The following is a 25,439-nucleotide window of genomic DNA, read 5'->3' on the forward strand; positions in this document are numbered from 1 at the left end:
TAGTTGTTGAAATTTATTTTTTGTATTTTTAATAATTATTGAAAATTATTGCATTTTCAAAAGTTTTCTGAAATTTTGTTATTTTCAGTAAATTATTACATTTTTGATTTTTTGGGAAATCATATTTTGAAAAATAAAATATAAATTAGTGTACTTTTCAAAAATTTGGAAAATTTAATAAAATTTATTAGATTTGTGCAATTATGAAAAATATTGAAAATTTGTTTAGTTTTTATAGTAAACAAGTTAATTTTCAATACTCTATTATTATTTTTGGATGTTGGGTTATCCATGTGACTGACACTTATGTCCTTTTGATCATTTTTATTATGAAATTGGGTATTGAATTTTCTCGCACGGGTCCTGATTAATAATTAAATAAGGATAGAGTCAGGACATTTAGAAAACTTTAAATAGTGAAATGAGAGTCTTTTTCGAAGTTAACTGACTAACGGAGGGGTCTTTGTCTAACGGCCAAAGTTTAGTCCCTTACGTTTCTCATTCCTCAGTCCCTCGTTTCTCCTTTCTTTTCCTTTTTTTTTTTTTTTTCTTTTTCTTATTTTCATCGTATTGCAGGAGTAGAGGGCCTTCAAACATTTGAAGACAACGATGGTGCCGTAATCCAGTTTGAGCAGCTTGATTGAAGACCTTCTTTGCTCCCAATCGAATCGGCATAGCAGTTACAGGCTCTACCGAAGGAGACGTCAACTAGTTTTGCATTTTGCCTCAAGAGCAGGTAAGCCCTCTTACTGATATTGGTGTTCTTTGTCTTCCTAAAGGTCGGCCAGTTTCGATTGAACTTCCCACAACGGATTAGCCTTTCACGTCTGTACTCTCACTTTCCTAAGTAGGCATTCCGATTCCAAGAGAGGTGTGAAGGGGGGGGGGGGGGCGGGGACCCCAGTACCACTCGCACTCATTGGCTCATTGGACTTCGGTTTGAAGAGGGTAGAGTTCAGGTAGTTGAAATCCCAATCGGTGTCTGGCCAAACTTGCGTCTAAGCATATGAGGGAGTTGGAAGCCCCCTAGCTTTACATGGACTGAACAGATTGATGAATCTGAACCTGAACCATCTTTATTTTGTTTGACATTTGTAGATAGCATGTGATAGTTTAATTTCTAGACATTGTCCTTTGCTCTCTATCCCACAACTGTTTTTGTCTTATTTCTGTACAACTATTTTCTGAGTTATTAAACATTACATTTGAATGGGTTTAACGATACAATATGTTCATATGATCTCTTAGGTTCCACTCACGTGTATGTTGCTTTTATGAGACAAGCTTGAGGTGTCATTGCAAGAGGAATGGCAATAATCATTTAAGTGAACCTTTGAATTAGAAGTCTTAAAAATGTGTTGTTTTAAGTTGCTGAATATGTTATATTGGAATGGCTTCTAACCATTTATCTTGGTTGCCAGCCAAGTGTTAGTTTAAATCCCTAAGTGGCCCAACAAGTAATTGCTTTACCAAAACAATTCGCGTGGAATGACAGTTAATCCCCCAAAGTATTCTTGATCTGGTGAAATAAATTAAATAGCCCAATGGGAAGCTGACAATATTGTGTACATTTTTTGAACTTCTCGTAGATTGCCTACTATCTTATGATTTGCAATGACTCTCAACTTCTAAAATATTCTTGTATGTTTTTTTTTTTTGTTTTTGTTTTGCTTTGTTTTATTTTGTATTGTTTTTCAAATAAATGGACTGCTATCTTGTCTATTCATTTATTTATTCTTGATATCATCTCCCACTTGGACTGTCAATGGCTCTCAAGTGTTATAATAAGTGACTGTTTTTTTTGGGTGCATTTTCCAGATTATCAACACACTACCTTTTCAAATTCCAAAACATTCTTGAATATCTAGATTCTGTATTGCAGTAAATGTTTAAGTCAATGACTAAGTTGTTAACTCTGGGAGCATGAATCATGTGAAAGCAAGGATTTAAACATCGACACGATATGCCTGATATGGGGCGTACCGTATCGGTATCGATTGACAACGGTACTGGATATGCTACGAATAGAAATGCATCTCGTAAGTCATTTGTATCACACCGTTATGGATGCGTATCGGCCTGTATCGTATTGTATCGGTTGATACACATCGATATGAAGTGATATGCGCGAAATGCCGCGTCTTTCCATACTTCATGAAAAATGCACTTATCACGATTCCCAGGCCATCCGATCATGCCTATCTTTCGCCAGACTCTAAACCATCAAGCCAAGTTTCATCTTGCGATATTAAATAGAATAAAATAAATTTTATTACTTTTTTGTGTCGACATACAATTTAAACAAAAAACATGTATTTATATTTAACAATTCTAACTATTCCAAACAATAATATTCAAAAACAGTATTTTATAAAGTAATTTAACAAATAATATATCAAGTCCATATTTATATAAAAAGATGATTTTTAATATCAATAAAATTATAGAAATAAAATATTGATAATAAAATAATTATTTTAATATTTCAATTGCACATGATATGCTTAATTTTTTTATATATTTTTACAAATTATTAATTAATATTTTAATTTACATTAGTAAGCAATAACAACATATTTATTATTTATAAAAAAATAAAAATATTGTTTATAAAATATTGAAGAATATAATATTAGATTAAATCTATCAAATCCACAAATCTAAATTTATTTCAAAAATGATTTTTTATTTCAAAAATGATTTTTTATTTCAAATTATTTATAGAAATAAAAGTATTAACAATGGAATAATTATTTTAGTAATTAAAAATTATGAATTTGTATAGGATATGTATCTTAGAAATTTTAACAAATTTGATATACTTTAATTTAATATTATATTTTTGTGAATTATTAATTGGTATTTTAATTTGCATTTGGGAATTTAATATTTAGTTGATTTTTTGTTAATTTTAACAAATTAAAATAGTAAAATTAAAAAATAACTGATATAATAATTAAATTATAATATGCACATGTGTTTAGTGTCTTGGACTCTTGATTGATGCATTGCAAATAAAATTATATAATATCTAGACATCCTGATATATTGATTATAATATATTTTTTCATATACACCATTAAAATATACATTTTCTATGTATTTATATACTATTTGTGACTATTTTGGTCTTAAATTTAATATATTTGTGGAATTTGTATGTATTTCCCTAACGTATCCATTTGTTTTTATATTTTTCGCCCGTATCCATGCGTTTCCGAAGTGAATCTGTATCAAATTCTCTGATACAGTACCGGATACTGATACTTTAATCCTTGCTTGAAAGAATAAGAAATAATTATTTGCCGGATGGCATGGGGACTGTTAGTGGCTTTCAAGCATTGTTATTGAATGGGATTAGTTTTTCCCTCTCGTGAAAAAAATTGACTATTATCTTTTTCTTCATTTTTAGTAGTTAATCAAAACATGTTGCTAGCTCATACTCTTGTATATAATGTTTCATCGTAATATGTTTTTTAGTCCCTTGCCCATTTTCATGTTAAAACACGAGCTCCACTAATCAGCCACTTACCCTCTTCAGCATTGTGAGAGTGTCATCCACATTGAAAAGAGAGAGAGGTGCCTAGCCCCTTCCTGCTCTCTTCCCCAACTTACCCAGATAATCTTTTCCCGGGCATTGGAGTCATTACAAGTAAAAATAGAAAAGAAAAAAAGAGCTCTTCTTTTCTCCGGCCGGGAGTCCTGTCACTCCCATCTCTCTTCAATGATGGGTGGTGGTTACAACAATTGTCCATGAAGTGGGCCATCTCCCAATGCCCACAGATTGGTGACTTCACTGGGTAGTAAGTGAGGACTGTATAGGTGCCACTTTTCTTCCATTTGTTTTCTGTTTTTTTTCTTTGTTATATTAATTTCATTAAAAAAAGAAAAAAAAGCTAGACTGTTTTCCTTTTATTCCAATAATTGGGTATTCGGATTGCTTTCAGATTGAATCTTGATTTTAATTTTTCTATTTAAGTTCCCCTTTGCAAATTTCTGGGTGTGCTTAATTTGGGACAAAGTGGTTTGATCACCATTTAAGTGATTATTTGAGTCTCATGTATACAACTTGTGGATGAATTCTTTTTAGGACAGAATGTGTAAACTGCATGAAACCATTGGATTAAGTAGGAATCCTGTCATAATAGAACATGTTCCATTGTGAATGCTAAAATGCTGTGCTCTATTTAAGTAACAGTCCTAATGGATCTTAGCTTGGACTTTGGATTTACAAGAATGCCATGTTAATAGTCAAATTTATTTCCAGCACTGTCTCATGAATCTTTAGCCAAGGTAGTGAAGGCTGCACCCGCACAAATTAAACCTCCCTTTTTACCCCTTGAAGTCTATTTCCATATTTTGTTTTTTCGTTTTTTCAACATAACAAGTTAAGATTGCTTTTCTGCTATTAATAAAGTTTTTGAGAGCTTTACATTATTTCTACTTAGCCTTTCTTTTTAGAATCCCTTTTTTTCCTTTTTGCATAATCATTGCATGAATCTAATTGGCTTGGATTTGAACAATAGAATAATATTGTCTCTGTGTGCTGAATTCTCAGTAAAAACGATCTTCTTGACTTAGAACTTATTGTTCTGATCTGATATGCTTGCATTGGACACAAAGACTCTAGGAGTCTGGTTAATCTCTTTGCTGTGTGGCTGACTTATGCCTTATTGTTGGAAGCCTAGTGACATAGGGACTGGCATAACAGCCCCTAGCAGGATTCTTGGAAGTCTATGGTACAGAAATCAGTCACTTTGTCTTTAATGTTTAGGTTGCAACAGTTGGGGACCTACCTTCCGTGACTGAGGTTATAGGTCAAATTGGATTGGGTTTGATTTTCTAACAGTAGTGCTTGATAAGTTTTGTCATGTCTCTTATGGTGGTTGTGATGATTCTTGCTTGAATGGGTCTTATGTTGAATGATGGCATGGTTCAAAGTATCGATACACTTGTGTATCAGCAGAGGTGTATTGGTACTTAGATACAAGTGGAAAAACCTTTTTTTTTTTTCAAAATTTGGTTCTTGGGAAGATATTTAAGCATATTTTTATTAAAAAAGAGTGGGGTCCCGAAACACCTGTAAACAGGTGTATTGGACCCCTAGAGATAAGATACGATACACCCGATACGGGGCGTATTGTATCAAAATTTTGAACCTTGAATGGTGGTTTTAGAGTTGATGGATGATGTGAGGAAGAACTCTCGGGGCTTTTAGGGTATGGGATGGAATAATGGATGCATATATTGAAGTGTTTTTTCTGTGCAGGTCAATGATTTAAAAGGAGGCGCATTTTAGGGTAGGCGCCTTGCCCAGGTCCTAGGTGCAACCCATTCAGGCGTGCGCCTGGTGCGCCTTGCGCCTTAGCCCAGGCATGCACCTTTTGAAAATTTGCTGCTTTTTTCCCTTTTTTTGAGTCTGGCCGCTGGGCCGGGGGCTCCGCCCCCGGACCCCCGTGCTACACCCCTCAAGGCCAGCCCAAACAAGTCCATGTTAGGGTCTTAAATTCTCTGATTTCACACAAAAAAATAAAAATTTTATAGTTTTAATTGTTTTTAACTGCATTTTTGCCTAAGCAATTAAATCAAATGTACCTATTTGATTGGGATTATATCTTAATATACACAAAAATAGTTGTGTACATTGCTTTTAACTTCACCCAAACAAGTCCATTCATTCATCTTAATAAAATATCTTCTTAAAAGCAATTAAAACTATAAAATTATTATTTTTTGTGTGAAATCAAAGAATTTAAGACCCTAACACGGACTTGTTTGGGCTGGCCTCGAGGGGCATGGCACAAAGGCGGCTTGTAGAATTAGGAATGTAATATATCACATTAGCTACTTGATGCATTTGAGAAAAAATAGAGATTGTGGGTTTTATATGCTTGAAAATGTTTTATATGTTTGATTTCATTTTTAATTTCTCATTTGAATATGCTTTACATATTATATTTATGTATTTTAATTTTAGATAATAGGTTTTTTAAAACATTTATTTTAAAACTTAAGTTAATATTTTTATTAATATTATGTTTTATAATTTTTTGTTTTTTTTTGAAATTTTTGCATTTTTTTTAAATTGCACGCCTTGCCTCAAAAAGGCGTGCGCCTCGCCTTGCGCTTTTAAAACACTGGTGCAGGTGACCTTCCCCTTGAACCCATCATTATCAGCCCTTCAGACTGCTGTAATTTATAGCAGTAGACCAACCCAGACCCCCTCCAACTACTGCAATTTACTAGCACCAAACCAGTCCCAAAAATTAACCTCTCCAGCTGCTTTAATTTACAGCATATAAGCCAGCCCTAAACCCACTCCCTTTACCCCATCCAGCAACTGCAACTTGCAACAGAAAACTAGCACCAAACCACTCCCAAAAACTATCCCCTCTAACCTCTCTAGCTGCTGTAATTTACAGTGTATAAGCCAGCCCTAAACCCACTTCCTTTACCCCATCCAACTGCTGTGGTTTGCAGCAGAAAACCAGCATAAAACCAGTCCCAAATTCACTTCCTTTAACCCATCCAAGTGCAGCAATTTGCAGCAGAAAGCTAGCATAAAACCAGGCCTAAACCCATTTCCTTTGACCCTTCTATCTGCTGTAATTTTACAGCAGGAAACCTGCCCCGAACCCACTCCATGTATTCCATACCAATGCTGCAATTTGTGGCAGAAATTCAGCATAAAACCAGCCCCAAAACCACATCATTTAACCCTTATACCCGCTGTAATTTTTATAGCAGAAGGCCAGCCCTGAACCCATTCCATGTATCCAATACAACTGCTGCAATTTGCAGCAGAAAACCAGCCCCAAAACCACATCTTTTAACCTTTATACCTGCTGTAATTTTTGCAATGGAAAGCCAGCTTGAACCTACTCCATGTATCCCATTCAACTACTGCAATTTTCAGCAGAAAACCAGCCTCAAAACCACATCCTTTAACCTGTTCTATTCAAATCAATCCAAACCAACCTCCAACTCGGATGTCAAAACTAAACCAATCCATCTAGGTCTACTCAAACTAAATGCCATCATCTAAACCAAACCAACAAACTTTAGACTCACAAGGGCAAAGAAACCTATCCAAACTGACCCAAGCCTACAAATAACCCTTTTGGTTTTACCATAAAAAAAAATCAAGGAATAATCAAAGCTTTTCAGCGTCATGTATTTTCATGTTTATTGTAATTCCTTGTGCTTGAAATCAATTAAGATGTGTGTAGTAGTTCTACCGTAAACAATTTTATTGTCATCCCCACAAGCATGGCCACCTAGAAATCAATTGGGATGTGTGTAGTAGTTCTAGGGTTTGAAACTTCGAACATGTGGTCATGTTATACACATTTTTTTTCCTGAACTTACTTGCTTTTGCATGATTGGTCACAATGTCACACACTCATTTACATTAGATCTAGCAACCTGTCATTCAATTAGGTGGAGGCTAGTAGATGTGCAGCCACTAGGACACTTGGGAAACCTTGGTCCTTTTGGCCCAGTTGAAATCTTCAAGCCAATCACCATCCTGAGAAGCTCATTAGTCCATGAATGGAAGTTTGAAGGTTGGCAACCGCATCGAAAGCCTGAGTCTAGAGCCAAAAACGATAACCCCATATAGATTGTTCTCAAGTGTAAACTGGGATATTCTTTGTGAGAAATCCTAGATCATAGAGGTAGGACATGAGTGTTGGTTGTTTGCATCAATTTTTCAGTTTTTGCATTCTCTTTCTGTTTCAACGATCACCTTTTATTTTCGGCGGTTCTCCAATGTACCACATCGTTTTGTGGCTTGACTCTGTAATTTGTACAATCTCTTCCATTGTAGTAAGTTCTTTGCCATTATCATTTCTATTCGATTGGATTGTCATTGTGTTTTAATTAATTGTTTTCTTGTTGTTTGGGCTGGACTGCATCTTATTGTAGCAATGGCAAATGCCCAAGATCGGATGCTTTTCACAAAGGAACCTTATATTGAGGATGTTGGGCCACGGAAGATGTAAGTGTATTCTATTTTAGTGTTCTTTTCTTTTATTTGGTTTGATTAACTTGTTTAAGCTTCAAATGTGTTCAACATGGTAATTTTTCGGTGCTATATTGGCAGAAAAAGCATTAGGTTCTCAATGTTTTCGGGAGATGAAATAAGGAAAGCGGCTGAGGTTCAAGTGTGGCGTAGTGTATACTATGATGTCAACAGAAAGCCTATTGATGATGGATTGCTGGATTCTCGCATGGTTATTTTCTTCTTTGTATTTTTTCATTAAATATAAACTGTCATAGTTATTATTTCTTAGTGTAGATAGTGATATGTGTGGAAATTATTTCTTCTTTATTATAAAAAAAAATCATTGCTTCTTATGGGTCATCCACACTTGTCTTTATCATTCTGTTTTTTGATAAGTAAATGAGTTTTAGTAATCAATAAGTGACAACATTAACATTACAAGTAAACAACAGCATAAGTATACTAAATATAAGCATCCCTAAGAGAGGTAAGAGATGTGACCTCTCCCATCATAAAGAAGAAAAATGCAATTACATCCTTATCCAGTTGATCCCTTTTCACTCCTTGCTTAGTGAGACTATCAGTGAAAGTATTGGTGGTCTTAATCAACTCATTCTATTGACACTCCTGAAATTGTGCGTGTTTTCCTTGTTCGAATTACTAAGTAGACATGGTATCAGAGTAGGTGATTCGATCAGCAGTGGAAGTAGTTTTAATCATTGGTTTAGAAGAGTGTTTCAAGAGGTTTTTATTCTACCTTCAGTTGTTGGTTTGATAGCTCTCTGAAGGCTAGTTTGAACCTTGTGTGTATTGTACTAAAGCTAATTTCTTTATCAAATAAAATTTCCCTTGCTGATAGAAAATGTACCCTAGTTCTTGCTTCCTAATGCCATACTTCTGTTATTAACCTATTACTTCACATTACACTTAACTGTGCATCTTCAATGTACATTGCCTTTTAGCTTATTTTTGGTTATGTTTTCCTTTTGGCGTGCCACTGCATTGAGGAAATATCCGCTTTTATATTTCAGGGTCCTGCAAGCAAGAGTGGAATATGCACAACATGTGATGGGAGTTTTACAGATTGTCCAGGTCATTTTGGATATTTGAATCTTGCCCTCCCTGTTTTTAATGTTGGATACTTCAGTACTATTCTGGATATTCTGAAGTGTATTTGCAAGGTAATTCTATAGAATGGTTTCAATGGCTTTTGTTAGAGGTACTTTTCATTATTTAGTAGTTGCAAGTTATCACTTTTTTGATTGGCAACAATAAAGTATGAGGTTAAAGATATCATGGCTAATTATTATTTAGTAGTTGCAAGTTATTATTTAGAGGTACTTTTCATTATTTATATGCAGATACCATGGCTAGTTAATATGAAACAAAAGTTGGCTAAGTGGTTAAAGATGCATCGATTTATCAAAAAAAAATCTGTTTTATCATATGTTTTGTTTGGCATACTTCTATCCATTCAAAAACCATTTGGCATCTGGTAGGAGTTGTTACCATCGATTGGTTTTTCTATATGCCTACTATTATTACTCAATTGTTAAGGTTATTTTGCAGTCTTGTGCTCGAATACTTCTTGAGGAGGAAAAACGTAAAGACTATTTGAAGAAGATGCGAAGTTCCAAGGCAGATGCACTGCAGAAGAATAACTTAATGAAGCAAATAGTAAAAAAGTGTACAACCATGCTGTCTAGCAAGAAAGCCTTAAAGTGCACTCGATGTGGATACATAAATGGTTTGACTTATTTCTTTTTGACTGCATTTGCTTTTTCATAAAGGGGCAGAGGATTTTGCATTTATTGTAGAAGAGGTGGAAACATCACAGAGATCAACTAAAAAAATTTATTCTCCTTGTCATATTGAAAAAAGGAGCCTTTTGTAAATTAATTTATGTTTATTGATAAACAAAATATGTTCCTTGTCATGGTAAGCTTGGTATTATTAATAGATAGTAGTGCAGATTTTAGGATATTTGAAAAATAACCTGATGCATAGCATGTGCTTGGTTAGATCAGTTTGAGGCTCTTTGGAAGCCCAAAAAGAACTAATGGATCTGAAAGGATGGAAGAAATGGCTTGAAAAGCCTCATTGCCTTATTCTCATTTTGTAGGAATTTTACAAGAGAAAAATTGGCAATTGGGTTCCACTTAAGATGCAGTTCTTTTATTGAGGTTGTATGTGTCTTAGACCCTGTTTGATAATTAAGTACTTGTTAAAAGAAGTATTTGTTTTACAAGTACTTCTTAGAAGTACTTATTTTAACAACCCTTTAGACTGTTTGGTAACCCACTTTTTCAAATCACTTATTATGTTTTTAAGTACTTATTGGGGTGGGAATGTTTGGTAAGTTACTTTCCCCACAAGTGCTTATATTTATACAAATGACAATTTTAGCCCTCATTTCACTCATACATATATACAATGCTTTTCACATAATAATAATACTAATTATTATAATTATAATTATAAGATAAACAAACAAAAACAGACATGGAACAAATATAAACCAACTGAAGCTATACACCGAACTTATGAACCAAACTGGCATTCAAAGAGGAACAAACGAAAAAACGGAAGGTAAAACATATATGCACAAAAAATCTACTAATCAAAACAGAAACCCTAAAATCCCATTTGAAACCAAGTGAAGTGAACAAGGATAAACTTCAAAATGTTAAATAAAACCAACTTACTGTCTTCTTCCTCGTCATCTTTGTCAACGTCGCCCCTCTCTTCGTCATCGACTGCTTCTACATTCCCAACTTCCCTCTTGTCTTCCTCCTCTTCGGCCTCCTCTGAAAAAATAAACAAAGAGAGAAATGAGACAAACACGGGAAAAACAAATGAAATGAATCACCATATTTAAAGAAAGCAACAGACGAAAACACTCCGAAGATCTCTACCTTTGTCGTCGGACACGACAGCTCTACCACCCATGTTTTACAAGAGAAAATCAGCCGAAAACCTAACTCTGGCTAATGGAGAGTGCTGAGAACCGATAAGAAAATCTGCGTGAAAACCAGAACAGAGAAAAAGTTATATACTAGGGGGTAGAGAGAAAGGGAGAAAGATGGGCGGTTGGAGACAAAGTGGAGGGGCGAGATAGAGGGGGAGCTGATAAACAGAAGATCGAGGGGAAGAAGATGATGAGCAGTGCTTTTTGGGCACAGGGGGTATTTTAGGCATTATAAAAATTTATCAGGGACTGGTTCGTACTATTTTTTTGGAGAAGTACTTTTTCAAGAAGTACTTAAAAAAGGCCAACTTGAAGTCACTTTTTCAAATAAGTACTTCTTCCCCACTTTTTTACCAAACACCTATAAGTACTTAAAAACTACTTAATGTGTGGTCCCATGTCTTAAAAGAAGTACTTGTTAAAAGAAGTACTTCTTTTAAGTGTTCTCAAACAGGGCCTTAGTAATAGAGTTTTTAGTTTTTTAGAAATTTACTCTTATTTTTAAATTACTATTTGCGGAACTTTCAGACTTACTATTTGTGGTAATTCACATAATTACTGTTTATAGTAAAATGTCATTTGCTATGTTTTGTAATTTACAGTTTCTCTACATTCAGTTAGTTTTAGTAGGACTAGTAAAGTATTATTAGAGTTGTTTTAGGAGTCAGAGTCCTTATTTAAGTGTCCTTATGGGGTTACCTATGGGTTTGCATTTCTTTTATGGTGGTTAGAAGTTGTTTTGGGTTAGAGACATTAGAGTTCTTATGTTTAGTATACAAATTGAGATTGTAATTGCAATTTAGAAGAGTTGACTTTATAAAATATAGTTTGGTTTTGTAAGTTTTAGTTGTTTCCAGGAATTGTTTCTCCTTTTTCTCACCTATTTCTTCTTGTAAGTGATCTATCTCTTTGCTGTTTACTTTGATAGCAAAAGTTCTTCTCTTTCTTTTGATCTATTGCTCATTCTTTGGTGGCAACGAATTGTTTACTTGCTTTCAATCTCTATTCTTCATCGTTAATCACTTCAATCACCTTTCATCGCACAAAGCTTACTACCAAATCTAAAAATTCTAGGACATAGTGCCCCTTGCCTGTTCTATGTCATGGCCATTCTTCTTCTTCTCCTCTTCCTCTTCCTCCTTCTACTTTGTGAATTATGATATCAGTGGTTGCTTGGAATGCCCATGATTTGGAAGCAAGAACTTTTAAAGCAATTTTGTGCTACCCATAAAACACATGGAACTAGTGACAATGTCTGTATCTGCAATGTGCATTGTAGTGGAGGAAGTTTTTAATCGGGCATGTAAAGTTTTTAGTTATTTTGTACTTATCTGACTTGTTGTATTGCAGGTTTTGTTAAAAAAGGAGCCTCTATTTCAGGCACTGGGTCTACATTGGGTATTGTTCATGACCGTTCAAAAGTTAATGATGAGAGTTTGGAGGAATGTAGTTCTGCGATTTCCCACAAAAAGGAGTCTAAGGCATCATTTCGTGTAGTTCACGTTCTTAACCCTGTTAGAATTCTTGCACTTTTCAAAAGAATGGTGGATGAGGTAGGTCTTAGTAACACTAGATTTTGGGGACCACAGTGCTTTGTTTATACCTTAAATGTTAAAGACTTGTGAATTACTACAGGCCTAATTTTCCTTCCTTTCATATTCATTTATTTTTGCCTTGTGCCACAGGACTGTGAACTGCTTTATCTATATGATAGACCTGAGAAACTCATTATAACAGACATTGCAGTACCACCTATAGCCATCCGTCCCTCTGTTTTTATGGATGCTGGAACAATGAGGTTGGCATGGCATATCTTCATATTTTTTTTTTGATAAATGTTTTACTTCGTTATGTCAATTATTAAATTACAAATGCACAACATTAAAGTTCAAAGATGATATTCTCATATAATATTGAGTGATAGAGCTTCCATTTCCCTCTGTTTGCAGCAATGAAGATGACATTACTTCTAAGTTAAGTGCTATTATCAGGGCGAATGCTCCTCTTCGACAGGACTTACAAGGAGCCAACCCGAAGTCAAAATGCTTGGTACTATTGGGTGTTCTGACCATGTTTCCTCCTTTAACTTATCTTGCTATTGAATTTTGTGGCCTATATAGTAATGTGGACATCTTTTCATGAAGCAATGTAGAAGAGAGAGTCAAAAGCGGAAGTTTTCTGAGTTTTGCGGTCAAGCCTGATTTTTAGACCTAATCCCAGATAAAAGCCCAAAAATCAAGGCTCAATCCCAGCAAAAGCATGTTTTGGATGGGCCCAAGTGGCAGCTCTAATCTTAATTCTGAACTGCTTTCTTCTCATCCTTTGTTTTACTTTATCTTCCTTGTCTTTGACCTATCTTTCTTCTTCACACCTTGAAACCTCACAAATTCTTCATTGAATCAATCTCCTTTGGCTTATCATGGGGAGCTTCCAAAAGACCAGCGACATCAAACTCATGGAGAGAATTAGAGGTTCTCCATCAATGTTGGGTTTGTTTTCCAGTCTCAAGCCTGAATAAAGCAGGGATGTCTCATATTAAGCAGTTATCATTAAGTAATTTTGCCCAACTCTTATGAACATGGATCTTGAATTGTCATTAATGCAGGAGCTAAAGAATGAAATTTGGAATTTTCATAAATTTTCTGTATTTTCGTATATTTGGACAGTATGGATATTTTCGTCATTTTAACTAGTCCTGTGTGGGGCCTGGGCTATAACATCTTGTTCCTTTAATTTAGTAGGGCTTATCTTTCAATTTTCAGTTTATTTGCATTATTAGATAGAAAGTTATTGTGTTTTTGATGCACAAGATAAGGAGTGGCATTTTTGTAACCATGGTGAACAATATTCCGGGCCATACAAGTCACTCTGTAAATAGATGTATTCTCTTCCTTTTGAAGCTAATGAATGAATTAATGTTTGCTCAAAAAAAATGAATGAATGAAGATTTCTTTAGAGCTCTCTTGCACATTTGCTGTATGGAGTGGTTCCTACAAACCCTAGAGTGATTCCTTGGGCTTTCTCTCTCTTTTCTGTTCCTCTACCCTTTCTCCTCTCTCTCTCTCTCTGTCTTGTGATAGTTTGTTCCAGCCCTATTGCATCAGTCATTTCAGAATAGAGTTGAATGGCAGAACATGATAGATGCATGTAGTTGACCCCATATGGCTGGGACACGACAATAGGGATATTTTGGTAATTTTATATGTTATGTGCAATTCCAGCCTGAAAGTGTTGGAATTGATCCAGTACATTTTTTTAGTTGACATCAGATTCTAAAATTTCTTCTTTTCACAGTTTTTGTTTTGTTCCAAACCACCTACAAATTTCCCATAGTTGATCACCTCCAATAAATTTCAACCACTTAATGACATTGGACAGCATTGTTTCACAAGATCATATCAAGAGTAGAAAGGTTGCCCTCTTTCCCCATTACTATTCACTTTGGTGATGGATATATTTAACTATCTTTTTGACAAGTCAATTTTTCTCAACTTGGTGAAAGGTTTTGAAGTGGGTAGAGATAAGATTCACATCTCTCACTTACAGTTCGCCGATGACATAATCCTATTCTTGGATGCCTTCACAACCAACATCACAAACACTAAAATGGTAGTCGAATGTTTCGAGCTTCTCACTGGTTTGAGAGTTAATTTTTGCAAAAGTAGTATTATTGCTATTAACTTGGTGGAAGTGGAACTTCTAGAAAATTTCAAATCTTTGTTGGGGTGCAAAGAGGAGAACCTCCCCATTACCTACCTTGGGATGCCTCTTGGAGGGAATTCAAAATCTCTTAACTTCTGGAGACTAGTGATGGAGAAATGCGAGAAGAAACTATCGACTTGGAAAAAGTGTTATCTCTCAAAAGGGGGTAGGCTTACTCTCTTAAAGGCCTCATCAAATCTGTCCATCTACTTTCTTTCTGTCTTCTAGATTCCGACCAAAGTTAGAAATCAGATTAAGAAGCTTCAAAGGAACTTTCTTTGGGAAGGTGGTGGAGATAAGAGAAACCGTTTAGTCAGTTGGAAACAAGTATGTAGACCAAAAGAGGGAGGCGGTTTGGGTATTGGACTGCTTAAAGAGAAAAATTCTTCTCTCCTAGGCAAATGGCTTTGGAGATTTTCGAAAGAACCCAATGCTCTTTGGACAACTGTCATCTCAAATAAATATGGACAAAATTAAATGGGTGGGATTGCAATCTCCATTTGAACAGGATAAAGGTTATAAAGCCTTGGAAAGGTATCTGTTCCATTCATACTTCTTTCTTTCCTTTTATAAGGTATAAAGTGGGAAATGGTTCTAAAATTAAATTCTGGAAAGATCTTTGGTGGGGGGAATCTACCCTGGAAGCCTCTTTCCCTAGGCTGTTTAACCTTAACCTAGGTCAAGAAGCCACTATTTCTTCTTGCCTCCCAAACCAAACTGCCAAGAATTCTTTAAACCTCCACCTCAGAAGACCCCTAAGGGAATCGAAGATTTCTGTTTTAATAGCCTTAATCCAAACCCTCAAAGATGCCTACATATCCCCCTCTCATTCCGACACCTGAATATGGACCCTTCACCCAAATGGCGAATTCTCTTCTAAGTCTATGTTCAGGGCTTTGATTGTTGATGATCAGCATTCCTCTTTTCCTTACAAGAAAATTTGGTGTAGCCACATCCCTTCAAGGATTTGCTTCTTTGTTTGGGAAGCTTATCTCTAGAAAGTTAATACTTGTGATCTCCTACAGAAAAGCTTTTGGGAAGACGGTCCATTTCTTCTCATGTTTGTATTTTATGTCTCAGCGAGGGTGAATCTGCAGATCGCATCCTTTTTTTTTTCCGGATAAAAGTAGATCACATCCTTCTTCACTGTAGTTTCACTCAAAGGGTTATGGTCCCACTTCTTGAATATGGAGGTTATAGCTGGGCTTTTCCAAAACACATTATGGACATATTCAATCAATGGCAAGGAACAGGGCTAAGCAAAAGGGGTAAAGTCTTTTGGCAATCAGTGCTACATGCAGTGTTATGGGGTGCTTGAGACGAAAGAAACAACCACATCTTTGACAATAAAAGCAGAACCTTGGAGGAATTAATCTCAGATATTACCTACATTTGCATCCTTTGGAAGGTGAATTCAGCCTGTTCAAAGGACTTTCAGTCAATGATTTTATCAGAGATATTCACCCCTTTCTGTTTCTCCCTCATCCCCAGCAAACATCCTTGAGGCATCCTGTACCCATCAGTGAAGGAGTGATTACCCTTAATTTTGACGGTTGTGCATTAGGTAATCCTGGCCTTGCTGGTATTGGAGGTACAGTAAGGGACGAAAGGGGCAACATTTGCTGGACTTTTAGTGGTCCAATCGACTGGGCTGACTCCACAAAGGCTGAAGTGATGGCTGCTCTCACCGGAATCAGGATAATAAAGAATTTGGGAATTCAGAATTTGATCAATGCAGGTGATTCAGCAAATACGATAAAGCGGTTAAGAGACAAAGAGGGGGGGCCCTTGGAGACTGAATCGTTATCTGACTGAAGCTTGGGATTCTTTGGATGGTTTGAATGTTAATTTAGTTTGGATTCCTAGGGAACACAATCGTACTGCCGATGGCCTAGCTAAATTTGGTGTGTATTTGGAGCTTTCGTATAGCGACAAGCTTTTTCCTTTGTAACTTGTAGGGGTTCTCCCCCTGCTTTGTATATCTCCCCTTGATCCCCCCTTTTTTCTTAATAATTTCTGGTTAAATTTTCTCAAAAATCTTTGCTCCTTTGCCAGATTTAAATGGAAATAGAAAAGCAAAGACAATGTGGAGCTATGTGCCTTTTTCAGTTTGCTAGGAGTTATGGAAAATTAATGCGTAAGACAAATAATCTAAACCAAGGCTTAACCACTAGTATGAAGAAATTTTATGCTCTGGTGGATTCCTTTGAGCTACAATAACATCCCTTGTTGCAAGTTGATTTACACGTGGTCAAATTTCCAGGGAAACCCTATTTGTTCAAAATTGGATAGGTTTCTTTTTTTGGTTGACTGGGGAAACTTGGTCTCTAGAGCACTTCCTAGAGTAATTTCTGACCATTGCCCTATTAGCTTAAGAGGAAAGCTGCTATTGGAGGTCCTGCTCCATTAAAATTTGAAAACATGTGGCTGGAGGTTTCCTTTGTGGAAAAGGTAAAGATGTGTTGGGTAGAGGGCACAGTTGATGCTGGGAGAAAGGGAGTGTAGAGGATCAAAGTTTGGAATAAATAGGAATTTGGGAGGTTAGTGGAGTCTAAAGAGAGGATTTCAAAAAGGATCGAGGAGTTGGACAAAAAAGAGGCTCAGAGAGACTTTAGTAAACATGGTATGGAATGCCTCAGCCTCCAGCAGCTAATAGAATAAAACTGAATTTTGACGGGGAATCTGAGATTGGAAGGCACAAGAAGTGTATTTAGAGAGTCCTCAGGTAAGGTGATGCAATGTACTCAGGACCAAGTGGATGTGAAGATTTGATTAGAGCAAAATTAATGGCACTGCTTCAAGGTTTAAGATTGGCAAAAGAGTTTGGATTTCAGCACCTGGAAGCAGAATGAGACTTGAAACTAGTTAACTTAGCACCTTGGATCTACAGACATGCACTCAGGGAGATAGAATACTTGGCAAGAGAGTTCAATGCACCTTTTGACTGGGTTAGAAGAATTGCTAATGGGATGGCAGATGTACTAGTAAAACAGGGGTCTATAAACAACAACTGTTTTGGGCAAGTTTGTAAACACCTTGTAATTGGGGTTGGTTGGAAAGCTCCAACCTGATTGTATTAACTTTAAACTCATGATTTTATAGAACTTCCTTTGCTGATAAAAAAAGAACAGAAGAATAAATCTCATGAAAAGTCTCATGGAAGTGCAAAAAGAAAGGAAAGAGTAAAAAAGGAGTGAATACTTGAGTAAAATGAAGGGCTCAAGTAAGAAGATAGAAGGTTTAATTAAGAAAGGAAAGAAGTTTAAGTGAGGTGGGGAGGCTTAGGTGTGAATTAGATTATGACAAAGGGAGTTGTGGAAGAAAGGAAAGAAAGAAGTAAGGTATGGGGGGTGATAGTGTAAGGGGTCAAATTTAATGTAATTTACATTAAGATAATAAGTTGGAATGTAGGGGGGTTGGGAAATGCAAGAAAAAGAAGAGTTATAAGAGAGTTTTTGAGAAAGGAGAAGCCAAATATAGACATATAGTGTTGCTTCAGGAATCAAAATTGACAGAATTGGATAGAAGGTGGGTAAGGATGATTTGGACAGTTAAGTGAATAGGCTGGGCCTATTCACAATCTTGGGGATCTTCTGGGGAAATTATCATTTGTGGAAAAATGAAGACCTGGAGTGCTTGGAAGAATTGATTGGAAATTTCTCAGTTTTGATTAAATTGAAGAGAAAGGAAGATGGCCTAGTCTGGGTTCTAATAAATGTGTACGAGCCCACATATTATAGGGAGAGGGAAGGTCTTTGGGAGGAACTAGCAGCAATGAAAGGTACATAATTGAGGCTAGAAGGGGTACAAATTTTATAAGAAATTGCAGTGACTGAAGGCTAGAATTAAGGAGTGGAATAAGGAGGTGAAGTACACATAATTGAGGAGTTAGATGTTTTGAAAGGGAGAGAGGATTAAGAGTGGAAGAAAGAGCTGAAAGATGGAGCTTTAAACAAGACTTAGAAGAGATTTTGAAAAAAGAGCAAATCAGCTAGAGACAGAAATCTAGATGTCAATCGTTATAGGTAGGTGATGGAAATATAGGTTTTTTCCACTTGGTAGCAAATGGGAGGAAAAGAAGAATTATTATCTCTTAGATTGAGTGGAATGGACAACTCCTAACCAAGGAAATGGATATAGCACAAGCCTTTGTGGATCATTTCAAAGCCATCTTTGCTTTGCCAGGCAGAGTTACAGAAATCTAGATGTCAATCGTTATAGGTAGGTGATGGAAATATAGGTTTTTTCCACTTGGTAGCAAATGGGAGGAAAAGAAGAGTTATTATCTCTTAGATTGAGTGGAATGGACAACTCCTAACCAAGGAAATGGATATAGCACAAGCCTTTGTGGATCATTTCAAAGCCATCTTTGCTTTGCTAGGCAGAGTTAGAAATAGTTTAGATAATCTTGAGTGGAGGAGAGGGCCTAGGGACTTGATGCTTTGGAGAAGAATTTTTTTTTTTTGATGAATAATTTGGAGAAGAATTTTGAAGTCCAAGAAATAAAAAGAGGCAGTTTTCTCCCTGGGCTCAGATAGTTTCATAATGGCTTCCTACCAAGATTGTTGGGAGATTGTAGGTGCTGTGCCCTTGGTAGGTTTTGAAGAATATTTTGAAAGGGGAAAATTCAATTGGGGGCAAATGCAACTTTTATAGCCTTGATCTCTATGAAAGCATATGCAATACATCCAAGGGATTTTAGACTCATAAGCCCTGTTGGAAGCATGTATAAAATCATCTCTAAGGTTTTGGCTGAGAGGATCAAAAGAGTGCTTCCCTCATTGATCTCTCCAAACCAAGGGGCCTTTGTTTTTGGGAGACAAATAATTGATCAGATTCTCATTGCTAATGAATGTGTAGATTTTAAGAAGAGGGGAAAGGAAAAAGGCTTGGTCTGCAAATTGGATTTGGAAAAAACCTACGACTTGGTGGATTAGGACTTTTTGGTAGAAGTTTTAAGGTTGAGAGTTTTGAGTGAAATGATGCAAGTGGATAAAGGGTTATATGTCCTCCTGTCAATATTCCATACTAGTCAATGGAGTAGCTAGAGACTTCTTTCCGACTAGAAGGGGCCTTTGACAAGGTGATCCCCTTTCCTCTTTACTTATAGTTTTATATGCGTTGAGTTCGAGTGATTTGATCTCAAGGATTGATGTTTCTAATCTAATAAAAAGATGGATAGTTGGAAGGGAAGAGGTGGTGCTTACACATTTACAATTTGCAGATGATATTGTTATTTTTTGTGAAGGGGAAAGGGAAGAACTAACTCATCTACAGAGGCTAATGACTCACTTTGAGAGGGTTTCTAACCTTAAGGTGAATTGGGGCAAGAGCTGCATAGTGGGAATAAATAAAGAGAGAGAGAGGAGGTAGAAAACCTTGCTAGGTTGTTGGGGTGTGAGGTAGGGACAGGATGATACTATACTTGGGACTACCTTTGGGGGTGGGGGGACCCAAACTCTGATAGCTTTTGGTATCTAGTTGTGGAAAGATTCACAAAAGACTGGCAGGGTGGAAAAGAAATTACATCTCTTCAGGGGGAAGGATAACACTAATAAAGTCAACTTTGACTAATCTGCCAGTCTACTATTTATATACTTTCAGGATCCCCATAAAGTGTTAAGTGGCAACCAATAAGAGAAATTAATGAGGGGCTTCTTGTGGGAACAGGGGGATACAAAGAAAGATCACCTAGTGAAGTGGGAGATAGTGTCTAGAAGTAGGGATAGCCAGGGCCTAGGGATAGGGAATAGTAAAGTAAGGAACATAACACTGTTGGGAAAATGGTTGTGGAGATTCCCCCTGGAACAAGATAATCTATGGCATAAGGTGATTGTGAAGATATTTGGTTTGGATGTTGGGCTTGACACTAGGGCATCTTGGTCTTCTCCTTGGAAAGCAACCCATGGTTTATTGCCTTCCTTTCTTCCATATATCAGGTATGTTGCTTGTGTAGATAATAAAGTGCCATTTCGGGAAGATGTTTGGCTTGGGGATTCCTCTCTTAAAGATAGATTTCCGTTTATCTATTCCCTTTCCCCAAGGATAGGGTTAAGGTAGTCTGAAATGGGGTTAGTAGATGAACTCATTTCCCTTCTCAATATAGTGTTCCTGGATCATTCTTGTTTGGACAGTAGAATTTGGTCGGTGTCATCCTTTGGCTATTTTACATGTTCTTCCTTCTTCTCTGCCCTTCTTCAGTCTTCTAACATTACAGGCTCTTTTCCCACAGGAAGTTTGGTGTAACCCTGTACCTCTAAAGATAAGGGATTTTTGGACAGGCATAACGAAGAATCTTCCTACCCTCTTTGAAGGGATCAGTCTTAAGGTGGGTAAAGGAGATAGAATAAAGTTCTGGAAGGACCCCTGGTGCATGGAGGGCCCTTTGGCAGATGCTTTCCCTCTTCTTTTCCAATGCTCTGTTAATCAAGACTCATCAATAGCTGAGAATTATAATTTTTCTGGAGGTACCCTTATTTGGACCCCCCTTTGCAGAAGAAGTCTGTTTGATTGGGAACTGGAGGAGTTTGTGGAGCTGTTGGGGCTTCTTCAAAATCAGAAGATAGATATGAATCTGGAGGATGAATGGAGCTGGAAATGGAATTCAGATAGTTGGTTCTCTGTTAAATCCTTGGTCCTCAAGCTGAACAATTCAGGTCAATTGGATTTTCCTGCAAATCAGACTTGGAATCCAATTAGCCCCTCCAAGGCTAACTTCCTTGTTTGGACAGTGGCTCTTGATAAATGTTTGACTAGAGCCAATCTGGAGAGACGTGGCATTCAGATTCTGGACCCCTCCTGTGGTCTGTGTGGTTCTTTAATTATTTTTCAGAAACTAAAGACCTGTGCATTCACTGCCCCACTTCCTCCGTGGTATGGGGACATTTCTGAAAGCTCTAGGTATTAGCTGGGTTATGCCAAGATCAGTCAAGGATCTGCTGTACTGTTGGAGAGTTGAAGGCCTCAACAAGAAAGGAAAATTAGTGTGGAAGACCATTCCTGCAGCTGTTTTGTGGTCTATTTGGGCTGAGAGAAATGATAGAATTTTCTGTACTAGAGCTAAAATCTCTGAAGAGTTAGTGCAGAGAGCTGTTGAGAAGTTGATCTCTTGGGGGTCGGTTACTAAGGAGTTTAAGCATCAGAATTTGGATCACTTGTTTGGTTCTCAGTCTTGGATGAGTCTGTAACTGATTTGTGCTCAGGCAGTCTTTTTGGCCTGGGTTTTGTTGTATTGTTCTCCTTTTCTGTCTGAATAAATTTACTTTACCTTTTCCCAAAAAAAAGAATAAGAGCTTTTTGTTGGGAGGTGATACTCCAGAAAATCAACACTTTGGATAAACTATTAAAAAAGACCACATTTGCTGCCTTTACCCTCATGTTTGTTGTCTTTGTTTGGGCTGTGGTGAGAGTTGTGAGATAATTACACATCTTTTATTATCTTGTCCTTTTTCTTCTTTTGTTTGGAATTGGTTTTCTTCTCTGTTTGCCTGTAAGTGGACCCCTCCTGATGTGGCAACCCTTTTTGAACCAAGCTTCTTTAGATTACCAGAGAATAGAGGTAGGTTGATGTGGAGAGCCATGAGATCTGCTGTCCTTTGGTCATTTTGGGAAGAGAGAAATAACAGAATTTTCCAAGGGAAAGAAAAGCCCAAGGAACAAGTCATTGATAGCATACTTATAAAAGTCATACATTGGCTGAAATCAGCTGAATTATTCAAAGATTATTCAGTTGAGGACATTTTTAGAGGCTGGACAGTTACAAACCTTTCAACTACTAAGGATGTGGTTCAGCTTCAATGGTTACCAGCAGCACATCAAAGGATAAAATTGAACTTTGGTGGAAGTTCTTTGGGCAATCTGGGACCCTCAGGAGTTGGGGGAGTATTCAGAGACTGGGAGGGCAGGCTGATAGCACTGTGCTCTGGCCCAATAGGTGTCAGGGATTCTTTAAGAGCTGAGAGTACGGCCCTACTCATAGTTTTCAAGGCGTCAAGGTGATGCTAGGCAACCATGGGGCGCCTAGGTTCCTAGCTCTTGCCTAGGCGATGAAATTTAAAAATAAGAAGCTGATGGATTTCTACCCCTTCTGAGCTAGTTTGTTTTGATTTTATGTATTATGCACATTTATGCTTGTGTTTCTAAAAGTGTCTTCAAGTAGGCAAAACAATATATTAGAGTTGCAACTTACAAAATTAGAAGTTAGAACTTAAAAGAACTGAAGGGAGCGGAACCCTTATTTTAGATCAACAGAACATAGGGAACAAATACTAAAATAAAACAAGAAGATAAAGAAGAAAAGTAGGGGGCAGAGCCCCTGTTCTAGACCCAGAAAAGCTGGTGAAAAAATATTAAATTAAAGAAGAAATATGAAGAAGAAAAGAAGGGGTCGACCCCCTGTTTCAGACACCAATTGTGAGAAAGAAAAGCTGAACAAAAGCAAGAAATTAAGAACAAAAGATGGGGGTGGAGCCCGACCCTTGTTTCAGACACCAGTAATGGGAAAAAAAAAGCCAAAAACATACAAGAAATTTAAGAACAAAAGAAGGGGCAGAGGCCCAGTTTTAGTCCAATAAAATGATTAAAAAAACTTGGGGAAAAGATACAAAATGGAAGAGGAGAAAAATGGGGTGTAACCACTGTTTTAAACCAGGAAACAGAGAGCAAAATGAAGAAGAAGCTGATTAGCTCACCTTGACTTAGAGGACTGTGGGGGAACGATGGAGGGCTGTTGTTCTCTCCTCTTCCTTGGTTTGATTCTTTTGTCAAAGTGAATCCCTCGAGGATTAATTTTGTTTTTACTTTTCTCACAACAAAAAAATGATAACATGCAACAGGTTCTATTATAAAAACTAAAACAACCAATAAAATATTATATATTATATATTTGTTTTTATTTAATAAATATTATATATTATATATTTATTTCAGCCCCCTAAGCATGCACCTCACATTTTTTTCCTGGTGTTTGGGCAAGGTGATCTTTGAAAAGCGCCTAGTCGCCTAGGTGTCGCATTGGCAACTATGGCCCTACTTCCAAGGTTTGAGGCTGGCTAAGCAATGGGATTTCCAAAACTATGAGGTGGTGGGAGACTCTAAGCTATTAATAGGATGGCTGCAGGCAAAAAGTCTGGGGGTGGACTTTTAGACAGCAAATGAGGGAGATTTTTTGCTTAGCAATGGAAGCTGGAGTAATATTTATTTGGACAAGGAGGTCAGCCAATAGTGTGGCCAATGCTTTGGCAAAGCAGGGGACTTAAAGGAAAATCTTTTTTGGCCTGTACTGTAAATCTTGGGATAAAATATGGGGTCAACACTCATGCTGTGAGTGGTTGACATTGTATGTTTCCTTTTACTAATTCAAGCAGGGGACTTAAAGGAAAATCTTTTTTGGGTTGTACTGTAAATCTTGGGATACAATATGGGGTCAACACTCATGCCGTGAGTGGTTGACATTGTATGTTTCCTTTTACAAATTCAATAAAAGTTGCCATTTCCAGTAAAAAAAGGCTCATGACCAATGTTCATAGAACCATACCAGACTTATAACCGGAAAAGGGAGAGGTTCAGCCGAGGTCAAACCGTAATGATGTAACCTTTATATACATATATATTGTGGGTGACATAAATACTATATATAAATATATTTTACGAATGATATCACAATTGAATATGGTGGATAGATGGTTAGTTCCTTAATTTTTAAAGCAAATGACTAGGGTTCAAGCCTCTCATCTCACATTTTCTTTAAAATACGTGCGTATGAAAGCAGCATATACATTAAAGAGGCAAAAGTGAACACAAATAAAGAAATGGACTAATGGTAACAAGATGTTACACATAAATAAAAGGCCATGGCTTCAAGTCTTGGCACTAGCATTTTGGAATTTCCATTCATTTAGTGACCTAGGTGGTTTTATGAAACTGGAACTATTTCACTGGTGTTTCGGTTAAATCGGCTAGTCAAACGGTTTTTTATGAGATCTTGCTTTTAGGGTATGACTGAACCGGCCAGGGGCCTGGGCCATGGTTGAACTGGTCTGATCTGGTTTTCTAAGTACTAATCATGACTGATTAGCTTCTTGAATTTGCAATAGGATTATGGAACGGAATTGATTCTCCTAGATTTTGAGGGGAACAACGAAGAATCTTTTGGTTCTGGGTTTTGGAATGTAATGGACATTCGAATTTGGGGGGAATTGGTGATGTATTTTGTTTGTTATGCATTTTTTGTATATCTATGTTTTTTGTTTCTCGTTTTGAGTGATATCTCATCACTCATAGCTTATGCTTTGTAATCTTTTATTTTTTTGATGAATAAATTCTCGTTCTTTTTGTGCCAAAAGAGGAACTGGCTGCCATTAAAGTAGAAATCTCACTGGAATTCTTATTTTGAAAGAGTCTCAATTTATAAATTGAATTCTAGTAGTTTTATTCCATGTGTTTTCCTACCCAAGAAGAATCCATCTGCTTGGTCATGTGGTGCTCATGATGAATTTTTCTTTCCAGCTGGACTGGGATCAACTTCAGATTGAGGTTGCACAATATATAAATAGTGATGTACGTGGTATTCCAACAAGCATGCAGCCTTCCAAGCCATTGCGTGGGTTTGTTCAGCGGCTCAAAGGGAAGCAGGGGCGCTTTCGTGGGAACTTATCTGGGAAACGTGTTGAATATACTGGCAGAACAGTTATCTCCCCCGACCCTAATCTGAAAATCACAGAGGTTGGCTACTGCTTGAAAGATATGGTTGAATTTCATTTTGTC

General features: G+C 36.8%; 1 protein-coding gene across 1 annotated transcript in view; it reads left to right on the forward strand.

The window, feature by feature from the left end:
- The first annotated feature begins 510 nt into the window (after window positions 1-510).
- Window positions 511-25,439, forward strand: part of NRPC1 (nuclear RNA polymerase C1) — a 95,009-nt gene continuing 70,080 nt past the window's right edge. The window contains exons 1-9 of the mRNA XM_088972286.1: window positions 511-736; window positions 7,927-7,999; window positions 8,105-8,234; window positions 9,037-9,186; window positions 9,575-9,752; window positions 12,324-12,526; window positions 12,659-12,771; window positions 12,923-13,022; window positions 25,182-25,397. Coding sequence (XP_088828412.1) covers window positions 7,929-7,999; window positions 8,105-8,234; window positions 9,037-9,186; window positions 9,575-9,752; window positions 12,324-12,526; window positions 12,659-12,771; window positions 12,923-13,022; window positions 25,182-25,397 — 1,161 coding nt within the window. The 5' untranslated portion in view covers window positions 511-736; window positions 7,927-7,928. The remainder of the gene's footprint in view (window positions 737-7,926; window positions 8,000-8,104; window positions 8,235-9,036; window positions 9,187-9,574; window positions 9,753-12,323; window positions 12,527-12,658; window positions 12,772-12,922; window positions 13,023-25,181; window positions 25,398-25,439) is intronic.

Source organism: Nelumbo lutea, chromosome 2, assembly GCF_056320005.1.
Source record: "Nelumbo lutea isolate HS-2025 chromosome 2, American lotus-T2T, whole genome shotgun sequence".
Classification (NCBI taxonomy): Eukaryota; Viridiplantae; Streptophyta; class Magnoliopsida; order Proteales; family Nelumbonaceae; genus Nelumbo; species Nelumbo lutea.